General features: G+C 44.7%; 2 protein-coding genes across 2 annotated transcripts; both read left to right on the top strand.

Annotated features, from left to right (window-relative positions):
* Positions 1-434: 434 nt before the first annotated feature.
* On the top strand, positions 435-8,131 carry LOC130403840 (calretinin-like). The gene is made up of 11 exons (XM_056608345.1): positions 435-556; positions 4,020-4,096; positions 4,255-4,344; positions 4,481-4,561; positions 5,121-5,177; positions 5,379-5,456; positions 5,694-5,749; positions 6,110-6,149; positions 7,048-7,101; positions 7,254-7,325; positions 7,647-8,131. The coding sequence occupies exons 1-11, from the start codon at positions 463-465 to the stop codon at positions 7,761-7,763; spliced, it is 816 nt and encodes a 271-aa protein (XP_056464320.1). The 5' UTR covers positions 435-462; the 3' UTR covers positions 7,764-8,131.
* A 2,655-nt stretch (positions 8,132-10,786) lies between these two features.
* On the top strand, positions 10,787-21,624 carry got2b (glutamic-oxaloacetic transaminase 2b, mitochondrial). Its single transcript, XM_056607231.1, has 10 exons — positions 10,787-10,982; positions 13,644-13,800; positions 14,490-14,618; positions 14,786-14,845; positions 15,128-15,289; positions 15,398-15,502; positions 15,800-15,950; positions 16,414-16,579; positions 17,315-17,465; positions 20,457-21,624. The coding sequence occupies exons 1-10, from the start codon at positions 10,900-10,902 to the stop codon at positions 20,577-20,579; spliced, it is 1,287 nt and encodes a 428-aa protein (XP_056463206.1). The 5' UTR covers positions 10,787-10,899; the 3' UTR covers positions 20,580-21,624.
* The last annotated feature ends 25 nt before the right edge of the window (positions 21,625-21,649 follow it).

A 21,649-nucleotide genomic window follows, 5' to 3' on the forward strand; every position in this document is an offset into this window, starting at 1 on the left:
GGCTCCCGGAACGCCGGGGGCTGCTTAATGGAGGGTGGGCGGCTGGAGAGGACCACGATGGATCAGGGAACACATTAGCGGAGAGACGGGCTCATCCGTATTCCAGACTGATATCTGATCAATAACACGGCCCGGGTGCATGCATGTAGTGTCAAAATGAGGGCTTCTTTCTTTACCTTCATTAAGACAGGCTGAACCCAATAATGAGGTTCCTATTGGTTTCATTCAATACATATAAACACATCGGCCTATTAAACCCTGCCAGCCTCCTCCGCCTCTTTCTCAGGAGACTGATTGGCTTCTGACGGGCGCGCCCCCTGTGGTCATCGTGTGAACCGCACGGTGCCGCGGGGGGTTTAAAAGCTTCTGCAAACAAGGAGCGACTGACAGTTTCAATAGGTTCTGCACCGGAGGAAGTTGACTGTTAACTCGCTGTACGACGGAAGGACCTACAAACTCAGGATGGCCACCAAGACGCAGCAGCCTCCTCAGCTCCAGCTGGCTGAGATCACCGCGGCGCAGTTCATCGACATCTGGAAGCATTACGACGCAGACGGTCAGTCATATTTCTGCATTTATGGACATTTTAAGTTACCTTTAGAAAAAAAAAAATGTTTTTGCGCGGTATAACTCTTGATTGTCGTTAGAGACGAACGTTTTTCCAAATTGCAGGTGCTTTAAATGCATTTAACAGTGCATTTAAATAACTCGGTATCTTAATTTTAAAGTTGTTAATAATTAATTGGAAAAGGTCGAAAAATATTTTCATATTGTTGACATTCTTTCAATTATTACACTGAAATCTATTCATTGGAAGAAACACAAGTAAAGCCTACACGATTTCATAACCGAGTAGGCTATACTTACTATCAGTATACTTACTATTTACTACTATTGGATGGGTTAGTAATAACTAATAACTATTTATATAGTGCTTTTCTAGACACTCAAAGACGCTTTTTACAGTGAAGGGGACCTCACTCACCACCACCAGTGTGTTGCACCCTCTTGGGTGATGCACGGCAGCCAATCTGCGCCAGAACGCTCACCACACACCAGCTTGAGGTGGAGTGAGGGAATTAATGAGTCAGCCAATTATACAGGAGGATGATAAGGGGGCCCGATTGAATGAGCCTGGTTGGGTAGTTTTAGCCATGACCCCGGGAAAGCCCCTACTCCTTGCGATAAGTGCCCCCTGGGATCTTTTATGACCTCAGTGAGTCAGGACCTCAGTTTTACGTCTCCTCTGAAGGACGGAGGCCTGCAAGGTTAAAAAATGTAGATTTAATGCACGCAGCATGAATGAATGAATGAATTCTAGAGCATGTCCCAATGGGTGGATGGATGCATGAATGAATGAATCCTAGAGCGTCGTCACCATGGATAGATGGATGGATGAATGGCTGAATGGATGGATGAATGGCCGGATAAATTATGCTCTTCACGCAGACTCCTATTGACCTTTCGACGAGTGGCTCCGATGACCTGCAGGGCGGCGCTGAAATTGGCTGAAAGATGCTGAGGTTTTAATGTCCGTCTCCACGAGCATTAAATCTACCAGCGCAACCGCATGGGCACGGCCAGGACTCTGGAGGCCGACTGAAACATCATCCCATTGGGGCGTCCCGGGTCTCTGGGGAACAGGTCCCTGGGGAACAGTTCCCTGGTCTCTGGGGAACAGGTCCCTGGTCTCTGGGGAACTGGTCCCTGGCCTCTGGGGAACAGGTCCCTGGTCTCTGGGGAACTGGTCCCTGGTCTCTGGGGAACTGGTCCCTGGCCTCTGGGGAACAGGTCCCTGGTCTCTGGAGAACAGGTCCCTGGTCTCTGAGGAACTGATCCCTGGTCTCTGGGGAACAGGTCCCTGATCTCTGGGGAACAGGTCCCTGGTCTGTGAGGGACTGGTCTCTGGGGAACAGGTCCCTGCTCTCTGGGGAACAGGTCCCTGGTCTGTGGGGAACAGGTCCCTGGTCTCTGGGGAAGAGGTCCACAGTGGCTTCCTCAGACCTTCCTTTTAGAAGAGGATACAGAAAGATGTTTCTGCATTCTCTCAGGAAACAAGGGTCACACATAAAGACTCTGGCTTCTGTAACTTAATCGTATACTGCTGCAGTGAACCAGTCAGATTAACACATTCATAACCCTAAAGCAGTCATCCCTCTGAACCAGTGACAATAACACATTCATAACCCTAAAGCAGTCATCACTCAACCAGTTGCAATGACACATTCATAACCCTAAAGCAGTCATCACTCTGGACCAGTCAGATTAACATATTCATAACCGTAAAGCAGTCATCACTCTGAACCAGTGACAATAACACCTTCATAACCCTAAAGCAGCATTCTGATTGGAGGAGGATGAGGAGGCTCTACCCTTCCTTGTGTTGGCCGTGCTGAATTACAATGAAAGGCGTGTATATAAATATTAATTTATCTCTAGATTAATAGCCCTCTCTCCATCTCCATATCAATAAAAAAAATACTATATATATCTATCTATATATATTGTATCTCAACATCATTAGGACTCAATGATTCTGTTTGTTGTCTCGGGGCATCAACACTCTGTCCGTCAGCCTCATTAATTGCGCAGCATTGTAATGACGCATCCTTTCAGCACAGACAAAAGATCATTCAGATTAGTTCCAGGCATGTGTTTGTAATTTTGATTTGCTTAATGCACACAAACAAAATGTCTGACACATTAACATTGGGATTTACTTGATGTCATTTTGATCAGTTAACTCTAATTGAATGATGAGATAATCTACCGCAGCTGTTCTCTGCCGTGGAGAGGCACAAGGAGGCTGATCTATGGTGCCCAGCTCACCATTGGCTTTAGCTGGTCTTTACCTAACAATGCGTCTGGAACACACAGATAACTTCTCTTGAAGGTTTGGGCTCCAGATATTTAAGGGCGTAATGCTGCCTCTAAATCAAACAGGAACTGATAAAACAGCTCAAAACCTGCTCTAGTCATCATGACACTTCTTAACTGAATACTAGGGCTCAGGGAAACCCCTAGGAGCAGAGGGTCCAGAATCAGCAGTTATTTAACACAGGGGGTCGAGTTGTTCCTCGAGTTCTGCTAAACCGACACCCAGATTGTGATCTGTCGATCACAATCTCTCACCCTGGAGAGAGTCGAGGTTAGAGAGTCAAAATGATCACAATAGGCTGAGCCTGAGAGGATTAAGAGATAAAGCGTCTGGACAGGCCAGGGCCTGATAATGCGGTAGATTGAAATGCGATTTTAAGAAAGTGTAAAATAATCGGACAATCCCCACAGCTACTGGTAGCAGAAAGGACATTTTGGATGAGATAAGGTCCCAGCAGGTCATATGACGTCCTGCTACGAAGCCTCCAGAGGGACACAGATGATGAGATGCCCTAATAAGCATCACTTTGATCACCACTTCACCCCAGGGCACAACACCACGTCCTTAATGCTGCATGTGCTCCCACTGCTCGCAATATTGTCTTATTCACCAAAACCCTTTCGAAAGATAGGAAGATCCACTCCCTCCAAGTAGGAAGACATTTCTTGGACAGATCGCCATGGAGTTGTCCAATCAGCGAACAGAGGGAGTGGCTGAGAAAGATGATGCTGAGGTCGTGCGCTAGTTTGAGTTGTAGTCAAACGTTAGCGATTGGTTATGGCAGATCCAGAGTGGCACTGGGCAGATCCAATCGTTTTAAACTCCAACAGACACCCACCCGCCTTCTAGTGAGTAAAGGTTTGTCAATGGAGAGAGGCCAGATTCTCTGTGCAAGTAGTAGGATACAAGAGTAGTACGAGAGTCTGGTAGGACCAGGCTAGCTCGACCCAATGCGTTTGCTCAAATTTGTTTGAAAAGTCGAGATTTTACAGAGAGTCTTTTTTTTTAGCTAAAGACACAGAAACATGATGCATGGTTAATCAGGCATACAGAAGGCCGATGGAAATCTGTGCTCCTTGGTCGTTCAGTGTGCAGAGAGTAGGGTGTCACGGGGCTAAGAGGCTGTGTCTCATCTCAACAGGCAACGGCTACATCGAAGGGACGGAGCTGGAGGGCTTCTTCCATGAGCTGGAGGAGGCACGGGGCGGAGCAACGGTGGTGAGTGGGACCCCATGACCTCTGACCTGCGAAGGTCTGTCACATGAACTCTGGCCTGAGAAGGTCTGTCAAACAGTGGAAGTCAAACGGAGGGGATGGTTTCATGTTGAGGTTTGTTATCGGGAGGGCAAATTAACATGCATGTGCTGAAATTCCAGGACCCCAAAAACGTTGTCTTCAAGGAGAAGATGAAGGAGTTCATGGCAAATTTTGACAAGAACAAAGATGGGAGGATTGAAATGTCAGAGGTAACATAGCACCAATTGCAGTTTCCATCGATTTACATTCCATGTTTGAAGAGATGGTTTCATTTAATTAAATTAGCATTTTTATCATCTGGGGAGCGTAGTCTAATCCTTCTTCCTATCCATTCCTTTTTCCTAGTTAGCTACGATTCTGCCAACAGAGGAAAACTTCCTGCTCTGTTTCAGGCAATATGTCGGATCAAGCTCTGAGTTTATGACTGTGAGTATTGAGTATTTTCTATGTGTGGGTGTGTTTGTGTGGGTATTTGTGTTTGTGTGTGTGTTTGTGTGTGTGTGTGTGTGTGTGTGTGTGTGTGTGTGTGTGTGTGTGTGTGTGTGTGTGTGTGTGTGTGTGTGTGTGTGTGTGTGTGTGTGTGTGTGTGTGCGTCGAGGAGCACTTACCTAATTGTTAATAAGAATGATATGACTTATATGATCTCATTATATTAAATTCACACTATCTGTGCATAATGTGCTATTTTTAATTAATTGTAGTACATTTCCAGTTATTTGCTGATAACAGCAAAATGTTGAAAGCAGCATGATGTGACTATAAAGTTATTTTTTATTGTTGTTAGAGAAATAATAATAGGATGAAATTAAATTGTAATCAAAAAACCAACCAGATTACGAAACGTTTCATGATGCTGTGTCAAGCCTGGGTCTATTGTCAGTGTTTATCGTTTTGATCAGGCAGCTTGTGTACAGCGATCAGGAGCATATGTGGTAATTAGCCTACATCTGACCTACTAACATGTCATCTCGAATCCCCTCCTCAGGCGTGGAGACTGTATGACAACGACCGCAGCGGATACATTGAGTCCAATGAGCTGAAGGTAAACCAACACAGACTGAACCTAATGTGGTTGTTTTAATGTGCGTTATCAGGTTAATCTGTCTTCCAGAATTTGGTTACAAAAACTACAATTTCATGTTGGTTCATTCTTTAAAAGGCTAATTAAAAACCATCTACTTCTGATTGGTTTTGATCAACTAATTAGCTATGGAGTGACTGAGAACATGTCTCTATCTCTCAGGGCTTCCTGTCCGACCTGCTGAAGAAAGCCAACCGACATTACGACGACAAGAAGCTCAACGAGTACACAGCCACCATCGTACGTACGACCGAGCACAGATCTACCAGAACACAAGTGAAGGATGCATATCGATGTCTATTTTAAACAAACACATTTATAAAGCCTTTAAAATACCCAGCAGCAATAACTTCAATATGTGTCCAACATACACTCTTAAGGTCGGATATGGCGTACTGCATGTTTCACCTAATTGGAACATTAAACATCTAAATGTGCTCTCGAATTGCTTGTCTAAATATTCTCCATGTTCCTCAGCTAAAGATGTTTGATCTTAATGGTGATGGCAAGCTGGGACTCTCTGAGATGGCAAGGTCAGTATGTGATACAAAGGACAATATGTGATACACAGGACAGTATGTGATACTGGACAGTATGTGATACAGGGCAGCATGTGATACACAGGACAGCATATGATACAGGACCGTATATAATACACAGGACAGTATGTGATACACAGGAAACTATGTGATACACAGGACAGCATATGATACAGGACAGTATATAATAAACAGGACAGTATGTGATACACTGGACAGCATATGATACAGGACAGTATGTGATACACAGCACAGATGTGGATCAGTATTTGATACACAGGACAGTGAGTTTCTCTCGTGTTTCTGGTTTGAAATCAGTGGCTTCGTGTTCAAACCTCTTTTTGTTTCTCTTAGGCTTCTGCCTGTTCAGGAAAACTTCCTGCTGAAGTTTCAAGTAAGATATCACATCAAGCAACTACACCAAAACACCCGATGTATACTTTATATATAGTAAAAATATCTCTCGACCCTTTAACCAGGACGATGTTTTGATTATTATTATTATCGGATTATTCTTTTCGAGGTGGTCGAGGTCTGTGTTTGAAACAGTGTCTGTGGAAACGTGTTTCCAATGTTCCATTAAAACCCTTGATGAGCGGGAGAGCGTCAGAGTGTGACCCTTACCAGACGGATCATAGGTTTAAGACCCATGTCTTTAGTGCAGGGAGGTCATGAGGTCAAACAACACGCCAGCTCTATAGATCCACATCCCCGTTTCTTTAGGAGCAGTTGGGATTATGGATCAATCACTGTGCGCGTTAGAATCCAGTGTTACTGAACCATACGATCAGCCTTATGGGATTGTAGAGTTGTTTTCGCCATAGGTTCCAAATGGCTTTACTCATTTAAAGTGGGCCACCATTATATTATTGTTAGTATTGTTATGTTGACGTTTTTTTGATGCAAACTGCAACTTCTCTTTAAAACTATCATGGATGTGAGAGGAGTTTTAAGAAGACATTTTAAGCAGAAAGAGCGATTGGGTGACTTTATATATTTTCACAATGTACTGCAGTCTTTGAGGTTCTGCTCTTCCCCCTTCCTCGGGAGCTGACTTAGGTCCTCCTCTGTGTAAAGCTGCCATATGTATTCTGTACGTACCCAGGACTTCCAAATTGCAAGGGAATATCAACAATTCCTTTCAGATGTGGGATTAGTCTGTTCGTGCTGGATTAAACTCAGCGCTAATCCCAGTTACTATAATCACCATAGATTAATATCACCGCTGGATCGGGGCCTGAGTCCCACTCTCTAGAAATAACCCCTGGTTTCTCACCCTTCTCTGTCTTCAGGACATTAAGCTGACCACCAAGGAGTTCAACGGCCTCTTCACCCTCTATGATAAGGTCTGTTCCTGAGTCTTAATTCTAGTGTGAATATTAAGGGGTATTTGAACGTGTAAGCTAAGACAAATCTCGACCTTCTACAAGCTACAGTCTACAGCGTGACTCTGACTAATCACTCCAGTTCACCTCACACTTCGCCCTTTTCCCACCAGGATGGTAACGGCTACATCGATGAGCAGGAGCTGGATGCCTTGCTCAAGGACCTCTGCGACAAAAAGAAAATGGTAATGGAGCCCGATCTCAGTGTCTTCCTAAATATCATAATCCTTCTATTGAAAGAACAGAACGTTTGTCTTTCTCATGAAGGACAAGGTGTTCTCTAGAGACGTTCAAGGCTCATCGTAACAGACACCAACACTGAGAGTAGTGCACAGTGTGTCACCGGTCAGACGGAAGGCCGTGTGTCTGTCTTTGTCTGAGCACAGGTCAGGCTGACGGCCGTGTGCTAACCTGTGTCTCTCCTCACCGTCTGTGTGTCTGAGCCCCGGTCAGACGGACGGCCGTGTGTTAACCTGTCCCTCTCCTCCCTGTCCCCGTGGCTGCAGAAGGTGGGCCCGGGTGGGCTGGGGAGCTACAAGGCCAGCATCATGGCCCTGTCAGACGAAGGCAAGCTGTACCGCACCGAGCTGGAGATCGTCCTCTGCAAGGATTCCACGCTGTGAGCTCTCAGCCTGGCTGCTACAGGACCCCCCCCATCCCCCCACACACACCAACCCCACCAGCACCAATGGCATGCATTTGATCCTAAACCACTTAAACTGCAAATTAATGTGCTACTCAGAGCACATGCATACATACACATACAGACAAACAGACATACACACAAACACATACACAAACACATACACATACACACACACACACACACACACACACACACACACACACACACACACACACACACACACACACACAACCCTCTACCTCCCTCCCCCCTGGCTGCCTCCCTAGTACTGCAGTCCTCTCTGATTTACATGTGGTTGGATAGTGAAATATTTAATATAAAACCTACCTTTTGCTCCTCGTTATAGTTATGCCTTTTTTATTTAACTGTTGAACTCTTTTTGCGTTCCAGATAATCTTTTATTTTTTGCATTCAACTTGTACTCTTCTATGGAAGACATTTCTAATGTCATGAATAAACAAACCTAAAGACACGTGTCACTCCTTGTTTCTATTATCATCAAAAAAAAAACAGCTAGCTCCATGCTAGCCATTAGCCTGTGTTGCTTATTGGCTGGTGTGTTGACATTCCAGCTCATTTAACCACAGCACACCTTCAATTAAACTGAGGAGCCCGCGAGAGACTCCCTGACGCTACGGCACTCTCAAAGAAAGACTTCAGAGGAGGCGGGGCTTGGCCTCACTGCTGTCACCTGCTGGAGGTGAGAGGGGGGCTCAACTCAGTCCTAAAGGCCACAGACACACAGCGGCTGCAGAGAGCACCCTGCCTAAAAGACAGTCCTATGAACATGGAATATATGTATTCAAGTCAAAGCATATGACTTGAATGTGTTTCACCAATGTTCTCTCAGGCATCATGGGATGGCGTACCTGTTATCAATTATGCATCGGCCCTTTAATGATTCATTGAAATCACTCACGACAACACTCTTACACACATGTGTGCGCACCCACCCACACATACACACACACCATACGCATCGCTGTAATCAACCAGCACACATCAGATTAAATAAGTTATATATTCACACATTCTGTTAAGGTTTGGTTTAAAAAAGTTCAACACAAACTCACTGCTTCCCTCTCAGAGGCTCAGAGACCCCAGGACTGCAGACTGCTCGGCTACAGTGACGCTGAATGCTGGCTGGCCTTCAGAGATACAGGCTTCATGTGAACCTCTCTCTCCTCCTAACTCCTGGTGACGTTCAGATGACATTGAGCTGCTACGGAGACCTGTAGCTGTATGACCTAGACCTGTAGATGATGACCTAGACCTGTAGCTGTATGACCTAGACCTGTAGATGATGACCTAGACCTGTAGCTGTATGACCTAGACCTGTAGATGCATTTTGGTGATGCTCCAGTCCAATTTCATAACAACCTATTTGTTTGTCATGGACTTCAAAGCGTGAGATTGTAAACGTATACAGGGCTGTGAGCGAAAGAGAGAGACAGGGAAAGGGAGAGAGAGAGAGAGAAAGAGAGAGAGAGAGATGAAAAAGAAGAGGGAGAGAAAGAATACTGTCACAGTATTTCCCAAGCTGCTTCTCAGCTTGGTAAATATGCGTGAAATATAGTTTCACGCAAAAATAGTTTCACTTCGCAAAAAACATGTGCATTCACCCACACACTAAGGGAGAGAGAGAGAGCTAGGATATCTGGATATAAAATGTATGTGTTGCAGAATAAACGTTTGAGCAACATCAGTAGTACAAAGGGAACGTGACCATGTGCCCACGGTGTCGTCTGCTCCCGGCCAGGAGCGTGTTCCCCGCCAGGCGCTGCTGCCACTCAGCCTTAGAAGCTCTCTTCCTCCCCACCTTCACTTCTCCTTTCTTCTCCTCCTCCTCTCCTCCAGCTCAGTGTCATGCTGATTCTGTTTCCTATCCCTCACCGTGAAATCACGTTCATGAAGCGTCTTAACGTCAGAGGATAATTGGCCTTTCGGAGGTTTGCGTGTAACAAAAGGAAATGAAGAATACATTGTGGAGAGTATAAGGGACAGTCTGGGGAAATAGGAAACTTATACCACAGAGCCATAATTAATACTCAATAAACACAGCACATCTTCCACAAAATAATGTATATTTGTTATGTAACAGATATAGCTTTATGAAGTATTACTATCAACTATAACAACTGTATAACTAGACACACACACACACACACACACAGACACACACACACACACACACACACACACACACACACACACACACACACACACACACACACACACACACATACACACTCACACACACACACACACACACACACACACACACACACACACACACACACACACACACACACACACACACACACCCCAAACACACACCACATATATGCACACACACACACACACACACACACACACACACACACACACACACACACACACACACACACACACACACACACACACACACACTGTCCGTCAGTTTTTGGGGCATTTGATGTAAACCCAGAAGAGATTGAGGGAATATGAGGTACAATGTCTCGTGAGATAGGCCTACACACCCCATAGGAATGAGGGGATTAGCCCTCCCTGTCAGATAATTCGGATCCAGAAGGGCCTCGTCTTCTGTTCGGTACAATACTGACCTCAAGTGGACATAACCTGTACATGCACCACTACTCTTGCCCTACACAAAACATGATGGGCATGTGTCCCACTACCGCAAGCATCCTTGTCTGGAACAGAACAGGTACCACATAATCATGCCTTGATGGGTGACAGAAGGCCCACCAGATTCCCAGAGCTAGGCTGTCTGGCCGATTCGGTGGGAATAACTTAATTTATGGAAGATACCTTATGACAATTAACCTACAAATATATCTATCAACAAAATCGAAATCAACTAAATACATATATTTGATAATAATTATCAAAATACAAAGTATTCTCATTAGGTAAGGCCCAGTAAAACACTCATATATATTTATATATATATATAAATCTTATCTTGCAATTGAGTATTTTGTGGCATCATCACGTTCCCTTGACGTCAGTACGCCTGACGTCAGTACGTCATCCCGCTGTCCCCGCCCCTGTCCTTGGTGGTGATCGTCCACGCTTTACTTAGCAGCACTTATCCGAACTCCTACCCAGAAATGGCCCTCCTAAAGAGCAACAAGGTGATCTTTGGCCTGGGGAACCTCTCCCCGGCGCTGGGGTCTCTGTCCACCCGGAACAGGTGAGTGATGCTCGGGCTCTGGCGGCTCACTGTAGCGGTCAGGCTGCGCAGACTGACACAAGTCGGTGATGTTGGTGTTGAACACCAAGGAACACTACAAGGTGACCGTCACCGGCCTGTCCTACGCGTAGACCCGGTCCCAGTTGAGGTCTCTGGTCCTCCTCACGGACTCGGTCCCGTTGTGAGGAGGTCTCTGGACCGGGGCGGAAGTGCTGAGACGCGCAGGGGTCAAACGCGTCCAGGCCAGCAGCAGATGCTCGGCGCAGACCGAAAGGGCCGTGACGGGTTATCATGTCAGGGTTTGTGTTTTATGGCTGGAAAGGAACGAATAGAGTGTCGGTAATGATGTTTGAAGGTTATTCATATTTTAATGACGACTCCCAACACTAGAGGATTATGGCTGTAGTGAATCCGAGGCTCCAACATCAACCAGGGCCGTCACTCAGACCTCCTAATATCAGATTACACTAGGATGATATGCAGGGAAACCTGGACGCACAGCGTGCGGCTGTGACTCATTATTTAACACATGGCGTTAGCTTTCGTTTTGATTAAAATTTTCCTTTTTATGAACCTTGAATTGATCTTGGAGGCGTTCCGTCGTTACCGGTGCCAGGCGAGCCCATTGGTTGGCCAATCGGCAAGACTGATCGGTGATTGGCTAACATATTTTTTTTTGTCTAAACAGAAGTACTGTGCGTGCGTGTGTGTGTGCGTTAGGGGTCATTGGTGGAGATTAGTGGGGGTCCTCCGAGGTCCATGTTCTCGTACTACAGTGCTGGATTGGCAGCGCAGTTTAGCTCATTGCTAACTACTGCAACTCATTCCCATCACTAGCAGATGGTTCAGGCTGCTCTGATCTTCTTAGTCAGGTCTCCCTTCACATCACTTTCGATTACTTTGAATCGGTTCACTCCATTATAGAGGATTAATTAACCAGATATGATTGACTGATTAACCAGAAATACCAATGAGTCTGAATGTCACTAGGCCTAAATAGTTTACTTTAGTTCCTCAGAATGTGAAGTTCAAACCTGCAGCCAGCTAACCACTTTATGCTTTATCAATAGATAGTCTGTTGGGCTGACTGGTTGACCTGGTTGTTTTTACAATGTCAAACGATCAAAGGTTATGTCTCCATGTCACTCAATGTTATTACTGCTCCAAAGACCTTTCTCTTCAGTATTGTACTAGTCTATTAGTATAGTACTAGCTTTCCAGGTTAAAATAGTGAACAAATAATGTAATAGTTTGTAAACTTAAAGCCCTCATTTCTTATCAATATTAAACAGCTCCTGAGGTTGTTCCTGCTGATCATATGGAATGTGATTTACATTTACATTGTACACTTGTATTATCAAGTGTTCACTGATTGGATTTAGGTTCTCTGGTTTACTGGCCACCTCGGCTCCGTCCCTCCACTACTAAGTTTAGCTCCAACCTTTCAAGTGTCCGAAAGCATCTGAAACCAAAGCTGGTCGGTATGTAGCTGCAGTACATGCTTCTGCCAGGAGCCACAGCCTTTCCTCTGCGCCACAGGGGCCTTCTCTACTCCTCTGAGCCTAAATACCTTATACCAGTGTTTAAATAACACTGACTGCACTCTGTTCAGCTAAATAACACTGACTGCACTGTGTTAAGCTAAATTTACTGTAGGAATAATAGCATTTACTTGAATGAATAACGAATAAGTGTGCGGTAATCAGGTTGTTCTTGACTATAGCATGTTAAAGAATAGACAGGGCTCTTCCTTTGTGGAGGGGTTAGGGCTAATAGGGTTCAGAGGTCACCACCACAGGTTCACTAATCCATGGTACGGATCCTGGTATTTGTGTAATGGATGACGAGCCTATCCATGAAATAAGTCATGAATTCCCTTTGTCTGATGCCAACATGGCCAGGCAAGACCTGCGCTCCTTTTGAGGTGAAACGGTCTCTGTGAGGTTTCACAACAGATCTGCAATCAAATTTTTATTGGACCTTTGCACTAATTCCGCCTCCACACACCCCTGTTCTTAACCAATGGCTGTGAGGGGGAAGTGAATGCTCTGTTACTGTTGCTTTAGTAGGTTGATTTGAATTTCAACAAAGACTTGAGTGAATAAATGTCCAAAGTATTGTCCTTATTCAGGGTTCAGCTCCACCCTGTGTTGTGGTTTTGTTTAAGGTTTTGTTTTAAAAGCAGTCCCCAAACTTGTCCTTGTGGGGACAAGGTAAGCCCAAACATCATGAACCAATTATCAATGACATTATTATGTCTTCCCTGCAGGTCCCTTAATGTTTTATTTCATGGTGTGTGTGAACCAAACTCGAGACTGGAAGAGTAGAAGTCCCTGCTTTCATTAGTTCCTTGCAGCATCTAATTACAACTGCAAACACGATCTAAATAGCCAGTCAGTTTGAACCAGTTTTGTTGTTTGATAAAAAAGCGTGGTGGCAGTTATGTGTTTTCAGAAGGTGAGGAGGTTATATAAAGCCTAGCATACCTAGGACCCTTTAGTTCTGTTATCGACGATCACGCTTTCACTTCCTATTCTGAACTCTTAAGTAGATTACAAACGTTACGTAACACATCCCTCTGGGAGGCGTTTCAAACGGTTCAGTGGTAGGGAGTTAGCAGTCCGAGAGGTCATGACCTCACAAGCCCTCCTGTCCTTTCAGCTCCTGGTGGGGGGGTGTTCAGATGGGCCCCCCCGACCCCATCCTGGGGGTGAGCGAGGCCTTCAAGAAGGACTCCAACCCCAAGAAGATGAACCTGGGAGTGGGAGCCTACCGCGACGACCAGGGCAAGCCCTTTGTGCTCAGCTGTGTCCGCAAGGTACACGCACGCATGCATGTACTCATGCACACGCACACACACGGACACACAAGGACACGCATAAGAATGATAACAGCCATGCAATTCTTGTTTTACAACCTTGAAAAATGTATGATCAGAATTCCAAAAGAGTGATACGAATGATAGCTTAAATGCTACCGGATTTAGTGTTTAGTCTCTGTCAACACACAAGCTGTAACCGTGTATTCACACACTGTTGTGTGGGCTTGTTCTGAGTAAGCTAGTTTACACCAAGCAACCCATAACACCAGCGGACCGTGACTTATGAAACAAAATGCTGCCAAAGGTTCACACGATGCAAAGTGAAGGTCAGGGAAACCTAAACCAACCAAGGTCTGCATGTGGGACCGCGTCTCTAGTCCTGACTCTCTACAGGAACTTGAGTGTTGTGATTAACAAAGGCTGGTGTCATGGAAAAGGTGTGATTCCTAAAACAATGTTATTTATATGCAAGTTATGAATTGGGCCGTCGGGCTTACTTTAATATGCATCAAAAGACAAGAGACCCAAAGTGATCCATCCCCTGTGTCTGAGCAGACTCTGTTCCGGTTAGTCCTCGATGTGTGTATGAACCTCAGTTCAGAGGTCACTGACCTCAACGTTTGCCCGATGGATGAGCTGGACGTATTGACTGAGGTCCTAACTCTGGGCGGCTCTTCTCTCCCCAGGCCGAGGCTCTGATCTCCGCCAAGCAGATGGACAAGGAGTATCTGGGCATCACCGGGCTGGCCGACTTCAACAAGTCCTGCGCCAAGCTGGCCCTGGGGGCGGACAGCGAGGTTCTGAAGAGCGGACGGGTGAGCGCCTGACGGTACCGCTCCTATTGGAGGGCTGCCTCTTTGTTCCCAAGGTCACATGACTACAACACTATGTGGTAGTCTGGGTAATGTACATTTGTACCAATACAAAATCAACCTTTTGATGGGCGACAAGAAAATGATCCATTCTTCCTTCTTCCCATCAGAACATCACGGTTCAGACCATCTCTGGAACCGGATCTCTACGCATCGGAGCCAATTTCCTGGTAAGAGGGCGCTGTGGTTGTGGTCCATTTACAGCGTGGCCTCCTCCCATCCCCCCTCCCCAACCCTTCTCTCCCATCCCTTCTCCCCCATCCCTCCTCACCCTTTCCTCCCCCCTTCCTCTCCCTCCCCCTCCTTCCCACCCTCCTCCCCTTCCCCCCCCCATCCCTCCTCCAACTTCCCTTCTCCCTCCCTCTGCCTCCCCCTCCTTCTCCCTTCTCCCAAGCATCAAAGCGTTCAGCTTCAAACCCCTCAGCATCGCTTCTGCTCTTTTCCCGCCACAGTCTCGTTTCCACGGCGGCCCCCGTGACGTGTACCTGCCCAAGCCCTCCTGGGGAAACCACACCCCCATCTTCAAGGACGCCGGCATGACGCTGAAGGCCTACCGCTACTACGACCCGGCCACCTGCGGCTTCGACCACAGCGGGGCGCTGGAGGATATCTCCGTAAGGACCGCCACACTCTGCGCCAATACTGGGGCTGGGCGCTGAGCAGAGGCGTTGTGTGTGTGTGTGTGTGTTTTGACTGAAAAAAGAAATGTGCTTGTGCTACAGAAAATCCCGGAGCAGAGCGTGATCATGTTGCACGCCTGCGCCCACAACCCCACCGGCGTGGACCCCCGCCCCGAGCAGTGGAAGGAGATCTCCGACCTGGTGAAGGTGAGCTCACCTGCTGGACCTCTTATCCTAGCTGTCTCTGTTGTATACTGGGAATGGGTTAACCCAGTTAATGTTAGTGCTTGTCACTTGGTTCTATGAACATCCTTACTGTACAGACAGATATATTGTGGTTTCACTTTTTCTGACAACTTATTGTAAGATGCTTTGGAAAAAAACGTCTGCTAAGCGCCCTAAATGTAAATTAAATTGAACCCTGTGCACACGTTTGTTTCACACCTCAAAGATTTGGTCTGTTAGTTTCTTCCCTTAACCTCGCCCTTCTCTTCGTCCAATCAGAAAAGGAACCTGCTGGTGTTCTTCGACATGGCCTATCAGGGCTTTGCCAGCGGCGACATCGACAAAGACGCCTGGGCAGTGCGCTACTTCATCGAGCAGGGACACAACATCGTTCTGTCCCAGTCCTTCGCCAAGAACATGGGTCTCTACGGTGAGCATTGCCTTTGCTTGGTGCATGCTGCTCATAAGATGGCATTCTGTATGTATGACAGTATGATTCATCAGGTATCACCTGCAGGTAATGAATCATTATCACTGCAAGGTGAAGCTGCCACAGGAACAGAACAGCAGCCACAGGAAGGCTGTTGGTCCTATCAGCCGCTGACTCTTTTCCCTGCTCTTTACTGCCCCTCAGTGGTGATATGGTGGATATGGTTTGATATTTCTCATCCCATTATTAGTTAAAATTCACCACCATGATACTTAATTCACAGCCAATAAGGCCCCTGATATAGACACAGCATTGATGCGTAATTTGAATTGATAAAATAATTATTAACCTGAATATTGCTGATGTTGGTATGCCTTTCTCCAACTCAAACGAGTCAATGTCGTCAATGTAAACCCATGTTTAGTTGAGCTATTGTAACACATCGTTGTGTGTTGGTCCCCAGGCGAGCGCGTTGGGGGCTTCACGGTGGTCTGCAACGACGCAGAGGAGGCCAAGCGGGTCGAGTCCCAGCTGAAGATCCTCATCCGGCCCATCTACTCCAACCCCCCCATGAATGGAGCGCGCATCGCCTCCACCATCCTCAACACGCCCGAGCTCTACTCTGTGTGGTACGTAGAGAGACTATAGAGCTCTACTCCATAGAGCTCTACTCCGTGTGGTACGTAGAGAGGCTATAGAGCTCTACTCCATAGAGCTCTACTCTGTGGTACGTAGAGAGGCTATAGAGCTGTACTCCGTGTGGTACGTAGAGAGGCTATAGAGCTGTACTCCGTGTGGTACATAGAGGCTATAGAACTGTACTCTATAGAGCTCTACTCTGTGTCGTACATAGAAACGCTATAAAGCTGTACTCTATAGAGCGGTACTCTATAGAGGAGTGTTCTATAGAGCTGTACTCCGTGTGGTACGTAGAGAGGCTATAGAGCGGTACTCTGTGTGTTACGTAGAGAGGCTATAGAGCTGTACTCTATAGAGCTATACTCTATAGAGCTCTTCTCCGTGTGGTACGTAGTACTTACTACTAAATAATCCAAGAATAATAAACCAGTGAGCCTAGTGTCTGAACCATCGCTCCTCTGCTCTCTGTCCAGAGAGGGAGCTTGTGCTTCCAACTCTTTAGTGGAGTTGTTCCAGAACGGATTCTATGCTTTGCTTCCTCACTGCCTTTATTTATTTAATTTATTTATTTATTTTAATAATTGAATTAGAAATAGATAAATAATATAATTGTTTTATTCTCATAACATAATATCAATATTTAAAAATCTTTTTTTTCCTCTCTCCTCTTTTCTCTCTGTCCTTCTCTCTCTCCCCTCTCCTCCCTCTCTCTGGTCTCCTCCCAGGCTGGGGGAGGTCCATGGCATGGCAAACCGTATCATCAAGATGAGGGAGCAGCTGGAGGCGGGACTGAAGAAGGAGGGCTCCACGCGCGACTGGCAGCACGTCATCGACCAGATCGGCATGTTCTGCTTCACCGGCCTCAAGCCTGAGCAGGTACGGCCTCAGCCCCCAGCTCAGGAGGAACATTAGCAGGGAATGACACTAACCGTTGCCCGCTTGCCCGGGGCAACTAAAAATAATATTTGGGATCTTTTCTATGAAATTGGACCTGCACAAACTAGATATTATATGAAAGCTGAGCCTCCACCAATTATGACAATCTAATCCATATCATTCTGGGACTAAAACTCACAAATAACAATTTAAGAAAAAAACTTGAAATTGAAAAATGAAATTTTACCTTTGTGATTTTGTCCACAAAGTTGAATCTGATCTCATTAAACCACCATAAACAGATAATCCAGTGGACAAATTTTGCAACTAAACATGGTATTTACAATAAATTACTTGAGAGAAGGTTTCTTAGGAAAAAGGTAAATTGCCTTCAATCAGAACACATGTTCTTCAGCGCAATCTAGTGGCCATATGTGTATTTGCGAATGTTTGGCTTGGTGTCATTCGATTATATTTGCCCTGAACTTTAAATAGAGGTTTCAAGTGTCAAAATGGTAAGATATCTACCTGTTTGTGTCTCATAGTACGACAGTGATACCAACTGATAATGACCAACTGATAATTATTTCAGGTCGAAATGTAATCTTCCACTTATGCCGTAAAGAAGTATCCACATTGAATATTTCACTTGCACAACAATCTTTCTATTGGCACCAAGATGTAATAATAATAATAATAATAATACATTTAATTTAGAGGCGCCTTTCAAGACACCCAAGGTCACCTTACAGAGCATATAGTCATCATACATTTTTTTAAAAACAAGACATTGTGTAAAAATAAATAAACATAAGCAATAAGAAATAAATAAAACAAAAACAAGACAAAACAAAAAAATAATATAATAATAAATATATAAAGTAATAGTAAATAGTAAATAGTAAAGTAGTAAAGTAGTAAGGTAGTAAAAAAATAGTAAAGTAGTTTCAAAGTAATAAATAATATAAAGTAATATTATAGCCCGAGCAGTTTTGGAGATATACTCTATTTACTTTGGTTACGTTCTTTTCTGAAAAAAACCGTTTCCCCTGGTATCGAAAATGGTATAGAATATCAATATTTTTCCAGGTATAATACATAAATTTAGAAAATCCAGTATCGTGACAATACTACCATAAACGCGACTGTGATTATTTAGTTACTTACAAGAAACGTGGAAGTTAAAAAAAGATATCTTTGCTACTACCTTGGACATTTAGTTATTTACATTTGCATAAAATCCAGATGAAAGCATGCAGGTCTACATATAACTGGGCGACAGCTTTAATAGATTGCAACGGTGGACTGAAATCACTTCATGGCACGATGTGACCATTTGGTATATAAGTAAACAAAGTTTGTTATTGTTTAAACACATACTATGTGGAAGCTAACATTCAGCTTCAGATTGAGCTAGGATGAGTTTTCTGAGTTCCCCAAATTAGGCCAGGTTTCTCGCAAAAAGAGGCCCGTTCATGTTTCTGATTTTAATTCGGACAAGTGAACATTACATTCGGGCAAGTCGAACATGACCTGTACTTGCCCGATGGGCAAGTGCTTTTGAAACCTTAGTGTCAACCCCTGCATTAGTCACATAGTCATATTCATACAGAAGTATAAAAACATCATAAAAACCATTACATTTACATTCAGGGCGCTAAGCAGTCACTTTTATCCAAAGCGATTAACAATAAGTACATTTGTCAGAAGAAAGAGAAACAACAATATATCTCTGTCTGTACAGTAAGGATGTTCATAGAACCAAGTCCCAAGCACTAACAATCACTAGGTTAACAATATTCCCCGTATACAACAAAGATGCTAGGAGTAATACTTAATACATGATGCTTAATACTATTTTTAACTACCACTACGTAAAACAAACTAAGTGTGTACATTAAGTTCAAGGACTTACAACATACAATAAGTGCGTACATTGACTGCCTTATTAAGTACATTATACACATTATTCGTATGTACATACAGTATGTATATTCATCAATTACGTTTATATTGTTGGACGAATTGTTCGTACTTCTCAATGTATAATAAATGTAGATCTGGATAACCCCATGTTATTTCTATACTTTAATTGGAGTGAAGAGGATTCACTTTGCTCATAAAAAGTCAGTCAGGACACCGTAATTCGATCCTCACCAGCCGGTGTGATTTGGTCAAGCCTACCGACTGTTGATATTTCCCCGCCTTCTTCCTGGTAAACATCCTCTGATTGTCTCCAGATGACGGAGTGCAACGACTTGAGGATGTAATCAAATTTCCCCAGATCACACTCCGCAAACGGGGAAGGGACAGATTACTTCCCCGGCTGATTTGTAAACATAATGCAAATGATTGAACTGATCAAACACTTTGTGAGGAGTCAGGCTTTGTGGGCCGGTTCCCCCTCATTGGACCTGGGTCACCGCTTATCTTCTCCTGACGAGGCTGCTCAGGGGGCGATTCACATCCTGGGGGCAAAACAGGGTTTCTGGTTTACCCTCACCTCAAGAACATCAAGCCAACCAGCTCCATGTCATACAGTATGGGGTCCATGTTGTACAGTATGGGATTCATGTTATAGAACCAAGTGCCTGGAACTTGGTTCTATAACATTATTACTGTACCACAGCGACATATTGTTAGATAAAAGCGTCTGCTAAATTCCCTCAATGTAAATGTCAAGGTTGTACAGTATGTCTTGCAGTTTGAGGTTCACGTTACATCTTAACGACTTGATTTTTTCCTCGTGCTCTGGACCTCAGCCTGCTGAATGTTAACCTAATGGGGACCTCCTCTCAGCCTGCTGAATGTTAACCTAATGGGGACCTCCTCTCAGCCTGCTGAATGTCAACCTAATGGGGACCTCTTCTCAGCCTGCTGAATGTTAACCTAATGGGGACCTCCTCTCAGCCTGCTGAATGTTAACCTAATGGGGACCTCCTCTCAGCCTGCTGAATGTTAACCTAATGGGGACCTCCTCTCTCCCGTCAGGTTGAGCGTCTCACCAAGGAGTTCTCCGTGTACATGACCAAGGACGGCCGCATCTCCATGGCCGGCGTGACATCCGGGAATGTGGGCTACCTGGCGGCCGGCATCCACGCAGTCACCAAGTAGCCGCGACGACGCAGAGATGAATATATATATATATATATATAGGAGACGTTGATAGAGGCAGACTAAATTTGTCCTATTCTCACCCTGCTCCCCTCATTCCATGTTTAGAGCAACAAAAAAAGAGTTTGTTTAGAGTATCTGATTCAGTTTTATCTTCTAGAAGTTTTGCAGTGGGCCGCCCATCTGAGCTTATCGAGTCGTTAACGGTTTGATAGTCTGGAGTGGCCTCTCAGTTCTCTCTGAACAGGAGACGTGATGTGACCCAACAACACACTAATCTCAGTCTGCTGACTGAGGGGCTGGTGTCTCTTGACTGTGTGTCTGCTTTTTCATGATGTACTGTTGGCCCGATCCAGCACCTCCTCAGAACGCACCCTGATGACACGCTACACACTGTGCTAATGCTGGGCCATTAAAGAACATTACACAAAGTGGAAATGCGTTTCAAACTACAGCCACTCTGTCGATCATGGAGCACTTAATGGAAGATAAGGTTTTGGTTTAGTTTAGGATGCATACCATTAGTATGCATCCTAATCATTCATACTAATCTATGGCTCTTTATCTAAACTAATCAACCTTTCAGTCAGTGATGAGTGTTTATTCTGTCCTTTCGACACGTCTATTGAAATGAGTAACAGTAAATTACATTCTTAAAAGGTTATTTTGAGTTGCTAACAAGACATCAGCTTCTCAGTCACTCGACTTATGTACCCAAATTAGACCAAGTTACTCTGATTTTCTGTGAGAGATCCAGTGGTCTGCTGTTTCTGCTTGACCGTGCATTATGGACACATTGACCTTTTTTCATAAATCTAAACAAAGCACAACTCAAATCTCCTTAAAGATTTCCTCCAAAGGGAGAGAACGGCTGATTAATAGAGCCTTCTGAGATCAACAGACAGAAGCGATACGCAGGAGTCAGGGAGAGAGAGATCAGCTCCCGGGACGACAATGTAGTTAGCAAAGAACCGGTCATTCATCTTATTCTGAACAAATAAATTCATCAATAAATTCAACGAATAAATTCATTACCAAAATAAAATATTGGCTATCAAGTGTTTTATTTT

This window comes from Gadus chalcogrammus, chromosome 14 (genome assembly GCF_026213295.1).
Source record: "Gadus chalcogrammus isolate NIFS_2021 chromosome 14, NIFS_Gcha_1.0, whole genome shotgun sequence".
Lineage (NCBI taxonomy): Eukaryota > Metazoa > Chordata > Actinopteri > Gadiformes > Gadidae > Gadus > Gadus chalcogrammus.

Bases quoted from the DNA above. Each gene is read 5' to 3' on its own strand.
- got2b (XM_056607231.1), top strand. From the start codon at position 10,900: ATGGCCCTCCTAAAGAGCAACAAGGTGATCTTTGGCCTGGGGAACCTC. The intron at 15,290-15,397 runs GTAAGGACCGCC...CTTGTGCTACAG, and splicing joins GGGCGCTGGAGGATATCTCC to AAAATCCCGGAGCAGAGCGT. The intron at 16,580-17,314 runs GTACGTAGAGAG...GTCTCCTCCCAG, and splicing joins CCCGAGCTCTACTCTGTGTG to GCTGGGGGAGGTCCATGGCA.
- LOC130403840 (XM_056608345.1), top strand. From the start codon at position 463: ATGGCCACCAAGACGCAGCAGCCTCCTCAGCTCCAGCTGGCTGAGATC. The intron at 4,562-5,120 runs GTGAGTATTGAG...TCCCCTCCTCAG, and splicing joins CAAGCTCTGAGTTTATGACT to GCGTGGAGACTGTATGACAA. The intron at 5,178-5,378 runs GTAAACCAACAC...TCTATCTCTCAG, and splicing joins TTGAGTCCAATGAGCTGAAG to GGCTTCCTGTCCGACCTGCT.